Source organism: Homarus americanus, unplaced genomic scaffold (genome assembly GCF_018991925.1).
Source record: "Homarus americanus isolate GMGI-L3 unplaced genomic scaffold, GMGI_Hamer_2.0 scaffold56241, whole genome shotgun sequence".
Classification (NCBI taxonomy): domain Eukaryota; kingdom Metazoa; phylum Arthropoda; class Malacostraca; order Decapoda; family Nephropidae; genus Homarus; species Homarus americanus.
The window spans coordinates 5884377-5900056 of record NW_024740202.1 but is presented as its reverse complement, the minus strand read 5'-3'; the positions used below and the strand labels follow the sequence as shown (position 1 = coordinate 5900056).

General features: G+C 45.6%; 2 protein-coding genes across 2 annotated transcripts in view; both read right to left on the bottom strand.

The window, feature by feature from the left end:
- The window catches only part of LOC121875264, a 59156-nt gene extending 48217 nt beyond the window's left edge, over positions 1–10939 (bottom strand). Inside the window, exons 1-3 of the mRNA XM_042379725.1 lie at positions 9940–10939; positions 8582–8691; positions 3721–3830 (exon numbers count right to left, since the gene is read on the bottom strand). Of these exons, the coding sequence (XP_042235659.1) occupies positions 3721–3830; positions 8582–8691; positions 9940–10707 (988 nt within the window). The 5' untranslated portion in view covers positions 10708–10939. The remainder of the gene's footprint in view (positions 1–3720; positions 3831–8581; positions 8692–9939) is intronic.
- Positions 10940–12045: 1106 nt separating this feature from the next.
- LOC121875273 lies at positions 12046–15669 on the bottom strand. The gene is made up of 4 exons (XM_042379734.1): positions 15571–15669; positions 14836–14948; positions 13378–13481; positions 12046–12901 (listed from the first exon to the last, which is right to left on the bottom strand). Exons 1-4 carry the CDS (start codon positions 15663–15665, stop codon positions 12347–12349), a joined length of 867 nt encoding a protein of 288 aa, XP_042235668.1. The 5' UTR covers positions 15666–15669; the 3' UTR covers positions 12046–12346.
- Positions 15670–15680: the final 11 nt, after the last annotated feature.

Below are 15680 nucleotides of genomic sequence, written 5' to 3'. Positions count from 1 at the left end.
ACCACATACGACCTACAACTCACACCACACACGACCCACAACTCACACCACACACGACCCAACCACACAACACACGACCCACAACTCACACACACGACCCACACCTCACACTACACACGACCTACAAACACCACACAGATCTACAACTCACACCACACACGACTCACAACCACACCACACACGACCTAGAACCACACCAACACACGACCCACAACTCACACTAAACACAACCTACAACTAACACCACAAGACCCACAACTCACACCACACACGACCTATAACTCACACCACACACGACCCACAACCACACCACACACGACCCACAACCCACACCACACACGACCTACAACTCACACCACACGACCTACAACCACCACACACGACCCACACCTCACACCACACACGACCCACAACCACACCACACGATCTACAACTCACACCACACACGACTCACAACCACACTACCACGACCCAGAACTCACACCAACACACCACTACAACTCACACCACACACGACCCACAACCCACACCACACACAACGTACAACCCACACCACACACGACCCACAACCCACACCACACACAACCCACAACCACCACACACGACCCACAACTCACACTACACACGACCCACAACCCACACTCACACACGACCCACAACCCACACCACACGACCCATAACCTCACACCACACGACCACAACTCACACCACACGACCTACAACTCACACCACACACGACCCACAACTCACCAGACGGACCCACAACTCGCACTACACACGACCTACCGCACACCACACGACCAACAACTCACACCACACGACCCACAACTCACACTACACGACCCACAACTCACACCACACGACCAACAACTTACACCACACTCACTACAACTCACACCACACAACCCACAACTCACCACGACCTACAACTCACACCACACACAACCCACAACTCACACCACACGCGACCTACAACTCCCCACGACCTACAACTCACACCACAAACGACCTACAACTCCACACCACACGACCTACAATCCACACCACACGACCTACAACTCACACTACACGACCCACAACCCACACCACACACAACCTACAACTCACACCACACGACCTAAAACTCACATCACACACAACCTACAACTCACACCACACACGACCCACAACTCACACCCGACCCACAACTCACACCACACACACCACAACTCACACCGACCCACAACTCACACCACACACGACCCACAACTCACACCACTCACGATCCTACAACTCACAACACACGATACCATCTCACCACACACGACCTACAACTCACCCACACGACCTGTCACCACACACCACCACAACTCACCACGACCTACATCTCACACAACACACGACCACAACTCACACCACACGACCTACAACTCACACAACACGACCCACAACTCACCACACGACCCACAACTCACACCCGACCCACAACTCACACTACACACAACCTACAACTCACACCACACGACCCACAACTCACACACACGACCTAAGACTCACACCACAAAACCTACAACTTACAACACGACCACAACTCACCACGATACCTAACTCACACCATACGACCTACAACTCACCACGACCCACAACTCCACACACTACACGACCCACAACTCACACAACACACGACCTACAACTCACACCACACGACCAACAACTCACTACACACGATCTACAACTCACAAAACACACAACCAACAACTCACACCACACGACCACAACTCACACCACATGACCTACAACTCACACCACATACGACCTACAACTCACACTACACGATCTACAACTCACAAAACACGACCAACAACTCACCACACACGACCTACAACTAACACCACACACACGACCACAACTCACACCACACGACCTACTCACCACACACGACCTACAATCCACACCACACGACCTACAACTCACACCACACGACCTACAACTCACACCACACACGACCTACAACTCACACACACACGACCCACACCTCACACTACACGACCCACAAGTCACCACACGATCTAACTCACGACTCACAACTCACACTACACGACCTAGAACTCACACCAACACACGACAACTCACACTACACACCCCACAACCCACACCACACACAACGGCCAACTCACACCACACACGACCCACAACCACACACCACACACAACCTACAACTCACACCACACGACCCACAACTCACACTACACACGACCTACAACTCACTACACGACCCACAACTCACACTACACACGACAACTCACACGACCACAACTCACACCACACGACCCACAACTCACACCACGACCTACAACTCACACCACACACGAATCACAACTCACACCACACGACCCACAACTCACACCACACGACCCACAACTCACACCACACACGACCAACAACTTACACCACACTCGACCTACAACTCACACCACACACAACCTACAACTCACACCACACACACGACCCACAACTCACACCACACACAACCCACAACTCACACCACACGCGACCTACAACTCACACCACAGACCAACCTCACACCCAACAAACGACCTACAACTCACACCACACACGACCCACAATCCACACCAACACGACCTACAACTCACACTACACACGACCCACGACCCACACCACACACAACCTACAACTCACACCACACACGACCTAAAACCACATCACACACAACCTACAACTCACACCACGCACGACCCACAACTCACACCCGACCCACAACTCACACCACACACGACCCACAACTCACACCACTCACGATCTATAACTCACAACACGCACGACCTACATCTCACACCACACACGACCTACAACTCACGCCACACACGACCCACAACCCACACCACACACGACCTACAACTCACACCACACACGACCTACATCTCACACCACACGACCTACATCTCACACCACACACGACCTACAACTCACTCCACATTCGACCTACAACTCACATCACACACGACCTACAACTCACACCACACACGACCCACAACTCACACCACACACGACCTACAACTCACACCACACGACCTACAACTCACACCACATACGACCTACACCTCACACTACATACGACCCACAACTCACACCACACACGACCTACAACTCATACCACACACGACCTATAACTCACACCACATACGACCTACACCCCACACCACACGACCTATAACTCACACCACATACGACCTCACACCACCTCCACCACATACGACCTACACACTACAACACACACCTACAACTCACACCACACACGACCTACAACTCACACCACATGACCCACAACTCACACCACACGACCAACAACTAACACCACACACGACCCACAACTCACCCACTACAACCTACAACTCCCCCACACACGATCCACAACCCACACTATAAACCACAACCCATACTATAACCAGCAATCCATACTATAACCCACAACCCACTCCACGACCCACAACCCACACCACTACCTACAACCCATACCACGACCCACAACCCACACCACGACCCACAACCCATACCACACCCACAGCCGACACTATAACCCACACCACGACCCACAACCCACACCACGACCCACAACCCACACTATAACCCACAACCCACACCACGACCCACAACCCACACAATAACCCACACCTCGACCCACAACCCACACTATAACCCACACCACAACCCACAACTCACCCACGACGAGGAGGTCTGGTGGTTGCTCCGTCCTTGATGCCCACCTTGCCAGCTGTCGTAGTGCAATGCTGGTGTTATAATCTTTGGGCAACGCACTGAAGGACTTGAAACTGGAAAGAGACGTTGGTATTTATTGATACTGTTATGTGGAGAGAGAGAGAGAGAGAGAGAGAGAGAGAGAGAGAGAGAGAGAGAGAGAGAGAGAGAGAGAGAGGAAGAAAATATTACATCTAATCTGTCAATAATCGTCCCTGAACAACGGTTGGCCTGAACAATTTTCTCCTAAACCACCAGCTATACCCCACACAGTTAATCCACACATATTGTGGTTCTATTACACACACAGTTAATCCACACCCATTATAGTGCTATTCCACACAGTTAATCCACACCCATTACACTGGGCTGCATTTGAAAAAAAATTCATGAGGTGCGGGGTTTCTTAGCTGATTCTTTATGTATTTTGCGTGCTGATTCCAAAAATGCCATTCATTTTGCCCAATCAGGTCAGATTTTTATGCTATGGGAATTAGGAAAAAATCGAAATTCTTAAATATGATGTCAAATTTTATGCAAAATATATCATAAGAAATGTAACCACAACACATAGGACCAAATATGTCAAATCTACATAGATGCCTTTACAGTTAGACATGCATAAATGGCAGATAATTTCGTGGTTGGTGTCTGGGGCGTATTTCAGACACCAACAGTAGTCGGCGAGCATGTTGATATCCCAGCGACCCTGGTACCGCTCTCCATTCCACGGATATCTTGATGGAAGGTTTTGTTCCTCACTCACATCACCACAGTTCTCTGAAGTAGTCCTAGTGGGAGCTGAGGAAGGCATCTTGATGGACATGAGTGCACCAAGAACTTTGTAGTCAGAAGTAGGTCCTCAACAACCGTTCATACTCTGGACTTCTGTAGTTGCCAAGAAAATTGGAGACAATAGACTTACATGCCAGGCTTTCTTCTCATTTACATCCATGCTGCAGCAATCAGACTTGGAAAAGTTTTATGATCTGAGGCATAATCACCTGCATTCAGCTTTGCCTCACTGACTTTGGAAATTTTTCTTTCAGAAAATTGAAAGCCTGGCTTTTTTGTCCAGTGCCTTAAGTTTGAACAGACCGAGCTTGATGCAGGGAAGCAAAATGTTCTCATTCACCAGAGCGCACAACATTGTGAGAACCTGAGTAAGTCCACTAAAAGGCTGTCTGCTCGACTATCCACAGACAGAGGAAACATGCCATGTACCACCAGATGAAAAAGAAATAATTGTGAAAAATATGAAAAACACGGGCATATACTTTTCCTTTGCGTCACGGCGGACATTTAAATGGCCGGCGAGCACTTGGGTGTATTTAAATGCATCAAGGGCATTAAAACTGACTGAAATCTTTTCTGTGAGGCTTGCCAATGTCTCGATGATTTTTAAAGAACGAATATGAGAACCCCATTTTGAGCGAAAAATGCCAATATTTTACCTGAATTCCCGCTTAAAATGCTATAGCACAAAATTCTGACCTGATTGAGCAAAATGGATAACATTTTTGAGATCAGCATGCAAAATACACCCAGAAAAGCTTAATAATACACAAACCTCAAAAACTATGCAGGGCAATGAAGTTCTATTCCACACAGTTAATCCACACACATTAAGGTTCTCTTCCACACACCATTCCACTTTTACCCATTATTTCTATTCGATACAAAATACAGCAACTGAAACACTAACTTATTCTCACCGAACCATTGTAATTAGCGCCATTAAGAGTTGGTTGGGACCCATTGGGATAAGAGAATAGTCAGAAAGATTTTTTTTTTTTTTTACGGGGAATAGCCCACCCAGGCACAGGTCATCGACCCACAATGGGGCCTAGGGGGAAAAATAATAAGAGTACAAATAAATTAAAAGAAGAGAAAGACTATTAATCTACACTACGAAAATGCCGGAAAACCAGCTTCTTGAAGTGACAGAGTGTATGAGTATGAAAACATAGAAGAAGGCAGAGCATCCCACAGTTTGGCTGTGTGAGGAAAGAAGGGTGTGCTATAGTGGGTTATTCTAGTATCTAGTGTGACCGACAGTCACACAGAAACGGTGGGCACCGCAAGCAAAGCGAATGTTACGAGCCCACGGCCTTGCCGGCGGTACACAGGATATTGTAGGATTTCGTGGATATTAATGTTGTCTAGCACTCAGGATGGATGGAAACTCTAAGGTGGTTTTCTTGTATAATATAAGTTATATGATAGACAGTCTGGTGCTGGAGGTGCCGTGTGGAGGGAGCTGCTCAGTAGAGACGTTCGGTGAGTAGCGTGTTGAAGGAGGTAGATGTGCAGGAGCTTCGTTAGAGAAGATGTTGCCTGTTGCTGGTCTCCCGGTTGAATGAAAGTTGACAGCGAGGAGCTTGCTGGAGGAGGTGTTGCGTGTTCAGGAACAGAGAGCAGAATGAAAGAGCTGGTTGGTGAGGACGCCTAGAGAAAAGGAAGCTGGTGGTCGCCATGCTCTGGCGAAGGAGCGAGGACCGCCAGGCAGGCGAGGCCGCCAGGCAGCGGCGGAGGAGGAGGTGTTGTGTGTTCAGGAAGTTTGGCCAGAATGAATCTCAATGGAGAGACAGAGCTTATACACCCAGCAGCCGTGAGTCATCTATGAGTCATGTTAAAACCCAGAAGTAACTGGTCTTTGGCTCTGCTAGGATACTGAGGCATCTGGTGGAAGGCACTAGTTTGGCTGGTTAGAAGATGGTAGCAGCTGGTGGCTGTGGCTACGCAGTTGTAGGCAGTTGTAGGGGAGACGTCCACTATACTCCTTCCAGGCGTGTAGGAGACTTGTTGTCTGCAGAGTTGCTTAGCACATGTGAGGCAGACCGGGCGGTGCATGCCCAATGTGAGACAACGGCGATGGCGTGATTAGCTGTCCTGAATACAACTGTCAATATACACACTATCTGTGGGAAGAGAGAGGTAGGAAAAGGGTGTGGAGAGGATGAATGTTGCTTCCCCACGACAGGTACAGAGTCGTCAGATGCGCCTGCTGGGGTGTGTGGGCCTGTCAGGAGCAGGGCCTGCCAACAGAAGCGGATTAGGGCTCGTGACAGCAGCTGGGTCCACGGCAGCAGGGTGCAGGACATTAGCAGGAGTACCTGAGGGAGAAGAGGGTGTGTGTGGGTCCCACTCAGGAACAGAGGCCAGGCTAGGGCAGCAGGGGTTACTGCTGGGTCGGCGTCTGAGGCAGGACGGGTGTGCTGGGGTCGGTAGGATGTGGTGCTTGGGGCAGGAAGAGGAGCTGGTGTCTGCTTAGAGTAACAGAGCTGCTTCTGTGTGGATAAGCCAGTCTTCCATGCTGCTTGAAGACTGGGAGCGTGATCAGTGTCTCCTCCATCCTGTGTGAGTGCTAATCTCCGGGAGTCACCATTTGTAGGAATTCGTGGTATAATGTTGTCTAGCACTCAGGATGGATGGAAACTCTAATGTGGTTTTCTTGTATAATATAAGTTATATGATAGACAGTCTGGTGCTGGAGGTGCCGTGTGGTGAGGAGCTGCTCAGTAGAGACGTTCGGTGAGTAGCGTGTTGAAGGAGGTAGATGTGCAGGAGCTTCGTTAGAGAAGATGTTGCCTGTTGCTGGCCTCCTGGTTGAATGAAAGTTGGACAGCGAGGAGCTTGCTGGAGGAGGTGTTGCGTGTTCAGGAACCGAGAGCAGAATGAAAGAGCTGGTTGGTGAGGACGCTCAGAGAAGGACAGCTGGTGGGTCGCCATGCTCGCTGGCTGGAGCGAGGACCGCTAGGCAGGCGAGGGCCGCCAGGCAGCGGCGGAGGAGGAGGTGTTGCGTGTTCAAGAAGTTTGGCCAGAATGAATCTCAATGGAGAGACAGAGCTTATATACCCAGCAGCCGTGAGTCATCTATGAGTCATGTTGGGAAAACCCGAGAAGTAACCGGTCTTTGGCTCCGTTGCTAGGATACTGCGGCATCTGGTGGAAGGCACTAGTTTGGTTGCTAGGGAAGATGGTAGCAGCTGGTGGCTGCGGCTACGCAGTTGTAGGCAGTTGTAGGGGAGACGTCCACTACAATATCATATCCACCGAATATTGCCCGTTATAGTACCTGTACAAAAGAGAGAGTGAAGCAACAATGCGGTGAAGAGAAAAGGAAGATAGATTATCAACTAAAGGAGGAGAGATAATAAGACGAAATGCCTTTGATTCCACCCTATCTAACAATTGGACAGAAAAAGAGCCACCCCAGATATGAGAGCAGTACTCCAAGTTAGGACAAATGAATCCCTTATACTGCATACGTGAAGCAACTGCTCAGGAGTGAAGTAGCTACGGCATCTGTACAGCATTCCCAGCTTTCGGGAAGCAGCTTTAGTAATGTTGTGGATGTGTAGCTTCCATGACATATTAGAGGAGATGGTGAGACCTAGCATATCTATTCTAGAATTTGGCAGTGATTGCGTCCTGAAATGTGAATGGTGGGAGATCATCTAATTTGGAAAGTGTAATTGATAAACACTGAGTTTTATTACTAATGAATTTAACCAAGTTTCTACCTCCCCATTCGGAGATGCTGCACAGATCCGCATTGGTAGATGAAATGATATCAGCTCTAGAAACAGATCTAGTTTGAGAATTTGAGGGAAGGGAAAAATGTGAAGATGAGTGAAGAGTAGAATCATCAGCGTAAGAATGGATAGAATTAGGAAGAGAGTAGGTGAAAGAACATGTTGAACTGTATACCTGCGTTGTCTATATACAAGCCAAGGTAACTGTAAACTTGTATGACAATTTTACTGAAATGTCAAACTCAATCGCTTGATACCCCGGGAAGGTTAGGTTAGTTGAGACAGACCTAAAGGTGATGCGCAGGCGGAGTGCAGCCTCTGTCGTGGCTTCCATGTCCTCCTTCATCTTGATCTCTAAGTACTTTTTCTTCACCTCCTCCCACGACTCCGTCCTGTCCTGGAAGAGAGAGAGAGAGAGAGAGAGAGATTAACAAACTCCTCTAGTATTAAAAAAAAATCTGTAAAATATTTGATATGTGTGGTGTAATAGTCAGCATTCTCGCCTCTCAAGCGAGCGGACCCGAGTTCGATCCTCGGGCAGGATGAAACTATGAGTAAGTTTCTTTATGCCATTTGCCTCTGTCTACCCAGCAGTAATTGGGAACCTGGATGTTAATAGATTTGCAGATCGTGTTCCGGGGTAATGGTTAGCTATTGCAGTTGGCGAGTTGTCCGGTCTTCTCGGACTATTCCTTGACACTGGGTCATGCAACTCGTTAACTTGGGGTGTGGTTGTTGTGTTGGCGACAGCTTCTACACCTTAAACAAATTCACGCCTAAGTGGCCCTTGGGCAGGCCACCCTCGTTACACGAGGGGCAACCATTATTTATTATTATTGTGTGTGTGTCCGGCAATATTATTTATGATTCACAAAATAAGGGAGAACAGCTGAGTCTCACAGTAACGCCAGTAATAAACTTCAACATCGTTATTACATACAAATAACACTTACTCTTTCATCTAGTATAGGCAAGTACAGAACTCTGGGTCACTTTCTACACGAAGTAACTGTCAACTTTTAAGACATTTGTATGGAGAAAAATCAGTTGTTTAGAGTTTCAATTACAATAGTTTTATTTTGTATAAATAGGCACACAAAGTAAATACATGATTTTATATTGGAGAGTTTGCTACTATAGGTCTGACTAATTATGTATTTTACTTGTGAAACTTACCAATGAAATGAAGTTGTTCGTATATTATAACAAGTGCCATGAACACTGATACAACACGTAAAAAATATTCAGAACTTGATATAATATTCAGATAAGTTGCCAGTAAAGGTGTTCAAGTTCCCAGCATTGTCAGAATAAAGCTCAAGAGCAGTCGTAACTTTGGACTTAAAAGACAGAAAACTTTTTTTTTTTTTTTTTTTAGTTCGCTTGAGATCTTCAAATGATATATCAACACAGCAAGTTGGGATAAGATCAGCAGCTATTTGATCGAATTATCGTGTTGACAACTCTCGGAGACACCGATGGAATATATTGATATTGAGACAGTTTTGCAGTCGTGTCCCTCAAAAATTCATTTAATTGAATCGGGACGCCTGAACATTAGAGAGAAATGTTTCAAGTTGTATTCTTGGGATTACCTGGAATTTGAAATAATGTTCAAAGGAGAAATTAGAATCTCATTACTTACCATGAAGTGAATCATGTAGTAATATTCACTATCGGTTCTCATAAGGAACTCATAAAATAATTCCCTGACTTTTGAGTCGCCCATGAACGCGATCCAGAGGGAGTTGTTGTTGAGGAGTCTGTAGGCGAAGCAGGCGGTGACGGAGGGCGGGTGGTCAAAGGGCACTATGGCACAGGGCACGTAGGGCAGCACTCCGCCGTTGGCATCAATCCTACTGGTGTGGCGGAGGATGGGTGTTTGACCTTCCTTCCTGTGGTCATCCTCTTGACTCTTGTTAGTGTGGTGTTGGAAGGTTAAGAGTGTAGGAAGCAGCGCCGCCAGACTGCGGTAGTCCTCGGTGGAAGCTCCCGACGACGACGACCTCTTCTGCAGCAGGTGTCTCACCCCTTTGACAGCCGCTGACAGGTGTTGGTCCCCCCGGGGGTGTAGCGGCGTCCACCTGTTGCTCGTCAAGTTGTTGTTGTCTGCAGGATATTGTAGCAGGTGAGCAGCGACAAGCGTGTTGTCATCTGGCACCCCAGTGATGGTGAAGAGGGAGCGACACCTATTTACTGACACACCTGTCTTTCCTGATCCTCCACGGTAAACAAGTGCTCCTCTCCTCTGCTCACCAGCCTCCTCACTATACGTATCACTATCTTTGTCACTCTCCTTAACATTATCCTCTTGGTAAACGCTCACCAACAAAACGAAAATTATTACTGACGCTATAACACTTGTTTTATGACAACACTTTTGTATAAGATTTGTTCGTAGCACAAGGACCATCTTCCTCGAGCAGGGGTTAACCGTTTAAAGGGCAGTGTCGCACTTAGGTATTATACTGTATTCTGGTTTACGCCAGAAGATTTTATTCAGCTGAGAGTAACCACTGCCATTCAAAGGGTTAACAGCGACACACAGTGAGGTGAACACGAACCTTTTCCTCACACCTTCAATATAAACACCAACTTTTCCTCTTCCAGTGTTCGTTCACCTGGGCCTGACTTATACTTATCTTGTGGCTGAATGTAGATGAAGTTGTTCTTCCATAATAACAAGAGTGACTCAGACATCATCAGTGAATTATTACACGAGAGATAATGCATGAGTGTGTGACTATGTTGTATGCTGAGCCGGACGGAGGTATCATGCAGCAGCGGCAACCATCACCACACAGCGAGACAAGTGCCGCATGTTGGCGCCTCACAGCCACGTCTCAGCCTCGGAAACACCAAAGTTTATCACCTTAGAATTTCCTGAATTTTCCTTCAAATCCAATATGGCCGTCAAAATCCAAAATGGTCACTTTAATGCCGGTAATTTACATTGAGTTTCTGTAGCTTTTGTTTGTCTCGATTTGTATATTTGTCTAATGTCGAGATTTCTGACATGAAAAACTAAATATTTATATAAGAATACTTAGTAACGTTTAAGTTAGTTTATACAGTCAAATGTAATACTGTATATTGGCCAGGTTCTCCCTTATACCTACACGGAACACCTGCACCTTACACCTACACGCTAAACCTGCACTGTACACCTACACGGTACACCTACACGGTACACTACGCTGTACACCTACGCGGTACACCTACACGCTACACCTGCACGCTACACCTTCACGGTACATTTACACGGTACACCTACACGGTACACCTACACACTAAATTGCAGTATAAACTAAAAATATCTGTGTGAGGTGAGAGTTTCCTAAACACCCAACATCACTTGTACCGACCCGTAATGACCCTTGTGTCCAGCCCACCACACACACACACACACATACACACACACACACACACACACGAATAAGGACGCTTCTCTGTTATTCTTCAAGACAAAAATCTGTTTGTAAGTCCTGATATATTGTAATGTTGACGGTTTCATTTGGCAGTAAATAGTGTTCCAAAATTCTGGTGTTAATAGACTATCACGTACTCATATCGTACTGTTAACAAAAAGCGTTCCGATATCCTAATATTAACATACCTTAGTTATTATTGTATATAAGCGTCATAATTTGAATTGAATCATTTATTTTTATGTCGAGTGTTGCTTAAAGGTGAGTAAAGGGTACCTGACACCACTGAATAATAATAATAATGATGATAGTTATGATAAAAATTTGTTTCTCCCAAAGTTTATTAACTTCCTCCTACGTTCTTACAAAACATTTCTATCATTTTTCTTTTTAATTTTTTAGTTTAACAAATTTATTGGCAAGTTTGTAGTACAGTTGGCTATTCTGTGTAATTCAGTCAGGTCTTGACACTGAGGGTGATATCACTTCTCACTGTCACGCAGGACAGAGGTTCATACACAAAGAATAGTGATAACATTTGTTACTCATTATCTGCGTCAATGTGAGTCATTAGCGGCGGCAGTCACTGCAGCGTGAGGCTATGACCAAGATCTAACTACCTCTTCAGTGACAACAAACACTCGTGTGTGGCTGCATGATAGAATTACACATAAGGTTAAACAACATGGTTATTTGGTCAGCCAGCACGTCCTCTCCTACGTGATGGTCGTCTCTGCACCTGAGGTGTTCACTGGTGTACACGGAGTTGTCCACCAGCCCTTGACGGTACAGTTCCTCACACTCACTGATCCCCGCCAGGTTGAGCGGCAGACCAGTGTCCCACCACCACACTCCACCACCTGTCTCTCTGGGGTCTAGATGGTCTCTGATGCTCCTGGTAGTTTGTGGTCTCACAGTGTTGGGTGCTGGACCCTGGGGGACGGAGGGGAGTTGCTGGAGAGACCCAGTGATGGGTGTTGGAGAGGTGTAGGAGACGTGGGGCGGGGCGGGAGAAAGGTGGTGGTCTTCATACTGACGGAGATAATACTGGAACAACATCTCGCTCCAGTCGAAGGTCGCATCACCGAACATTGATCTCTTGTTATAGATTTTTCCAGTATTACTGTGCTCCCTGCAGCGACCCTGAGACACCACCAGCACCCGCGTCCTCTGAGCGATCTGAAATCAAAATAATTTTCACTGAACTTTGTGTCTGTGGTTACCGTGGCGGGGTACCAATACACTGAGTTGGCCTTCCAGTAATTCCTAAGTCGAAACTCCCTAAAAGACAGTGTGTGACTAATCCAATGTGAGGCAGTTGTAGTTATACAACCGTATCCTGAATGATTTGCTGTAAAACACAAACAAGTTTATAGTTATTTAGATGAAATTCATAAACACCCAACTGGTTAACTGAAGAAAGGAGAGATGTATAGTACAGTACCAGTTGTGTTTCAACCTGTTATAATTTAATGTTTAAGACGAGAGAAAATCAAAAGAAAAAAATTAAAATATTGAGAAAATATGAATGTATGAAAAGGTGACATTGTGAATTGATTAATTCAAGATCGAGTAAAAGTGAATTGAAGGAAAAGACATTAGCAAGTATTGGTAAAGAAGAGGAGGCGAGGGAGCATCCACAAGGACTTACTGACCTGGTGTAGGAGAGGCACGACCTGTTGATGCATCTCTCTCATGACCTCCAGCACGTCGAAGGTGTAACTCCTCATCATATGTTGCAACATCCATGGTGTGTAGCCTGAGGAAGTGGGATTTATATAATATACCTTGTTACTATTTATTTTGGCTTTTCTAAATATTCTCCTACTAAATGGTATTTGGTGTTTGAGGGACAGGCACAGCACAACCTTGCACTGTGTCGTTCATATGGGCATGAACAAAGGCGACAGAAAAAAGGTTCATTTCATTATATACATACTATATACATAAACATTAAGAGCATTAAGTCGACTTTCAGATACCTTAGTTTCGATAAGTTTGGGCGCGATCGGTGAATTACGTTAGATCAGGGGTTCTCAACCAGGGGGGAATTCCCCCCAGGGGGGGAATTCAGGTTTTCAGGGGGGGGGAAACTGATTCGGGAGCAAGAGATATGTTCGATGAGAAATCAATCACAGAATTTTGGCCCTTGATGTGCGATTCCTACCCAAAAGTGGCAGAAAGAGCTATCCATGCATTGCTTCCGTTTGTGTCGACATATCTTTGTGAGTCAGGCTTTTAAACTCTGTTGCAAATTAAAACGAAGCAACGTAGTAGATTAGAGGTAGAAAATGACCTGCGTTGTGCCCTTTCAAGCACTCCTCCGAGTATCCCAGAATTGGCGAAGAAAAAACAGGTTTCTCATTGACTGTAATCTTCATCTGAATAAAATTAATTACAAATTTACAATATCCTGGTATTCTATTGAACTTTTTGTTTATTGCATTATGCTTCAGTTTGGTCTGTTAAGTAATTCATTATAAATAAAAAAAAACTATTTTACTTTTATTCAAGTTTTATAAATCCATCAACATTTTCAATTGGCATTTAATTTGTAAAACTCCACTATAAAAATAATCCATGTAAAATTGTAAATGTATATGTACTAATATGGAAAAAATATAGGATTTTCAGTATTATATGCATATTATTTGGAATGCACTTTTTGAGGCAGACAATCTTGGAAAGGAGGGGGAATGACATTCTGACATATGGTGAAAGGGGTGCATGGGGCAAACAAGGTTGAGAACCACTGCGTTAGATTATATGAGGTTTTGTTTAACATTAATAAACGGGAGTGAACTCAGAATTGTTCTCGCACAAAATATGTACAGTACATTATTGTACAGTACATAAGACAGTAAATATCTATCGTGATTCTACATAGTGTGTAAATATTTTTAATGTTTACAACAGAAGTCTTGGCCAATATTATCACACCTGCATATTCAGACAGCAACTGAAGCTACGCCAGACGAGCGCTCGCCCGCCTCTTGCTTGCAGGTCTTACAAAAGAGTTTACCTTATAATATCATGGTTTTAAAGTCTACGGCAGACGAAGGTTCGCCCACTAACTGCTTGCAGCGGAAGTGTTGTGGCGGTTGTTGTCTTACCTATTATAAGGATGTGAGGGAGGGGGTCCTCCCCCCTGGCCCACCGACTTAGTTGTCTCAGTTCCTTGGTATCCTGAACCTTGGACGGCGTTACTTCCGTGAACATCCTGAAACTGTGACCCAATTATTGACGGCTGTAGACGTGACACCAACACCAACAACGGTGATAACAATAACAACGCTTTCTACAGGAGAGATAACAACAGTATCAACTTGAGAAATAACAGAGAGATAATCTCAATAAGTCAGCGACAGTCAGGCAGGGAATAGTGTGACAGCAGCTAACAGTAACAGCTACCACTCGTACAGCTGACAGTAACAGCAATGACTTATTCTTAGAATAGCTGCAGGAAGTAGTTAGTAGTAGACAGTAGAGAACAGCAGCAGAAGCAGTACTAACAGTACAGCTGCTAGTCGTGGAGGTCATGCAGTAAAAAACAGGAAGTAAAAAACATAATAGTGACACAATTTCAACAGAATTAAGCATCACAAAAGATGTTAAGTAGGATAAACCCAACACATAAGAAAACCTATTTAAATAATGATTATAAACAGCGTAAACATCACCTTTAACAAACATTTCTTAGTAACCATTGGAACATCTCAAAGAGAAATGTAACATCACATATATCACACATCTTGTAAAATTAACCATTTAAAGATTCATAGCATCATTTTAACATCACTCAGTAACCATGAGGACCATCCCAACATCATTAAACACTTCCGCCAGACCTGAAGGAGACACGGAGGCGCGGGTGTACAGGTGTGGCGGCCTTCATGTCGGTGTGTAGCTTAAACGTGGTCCTCCTCACCTCCTCGTAGCTCATGGTTGTGTTCTGCGG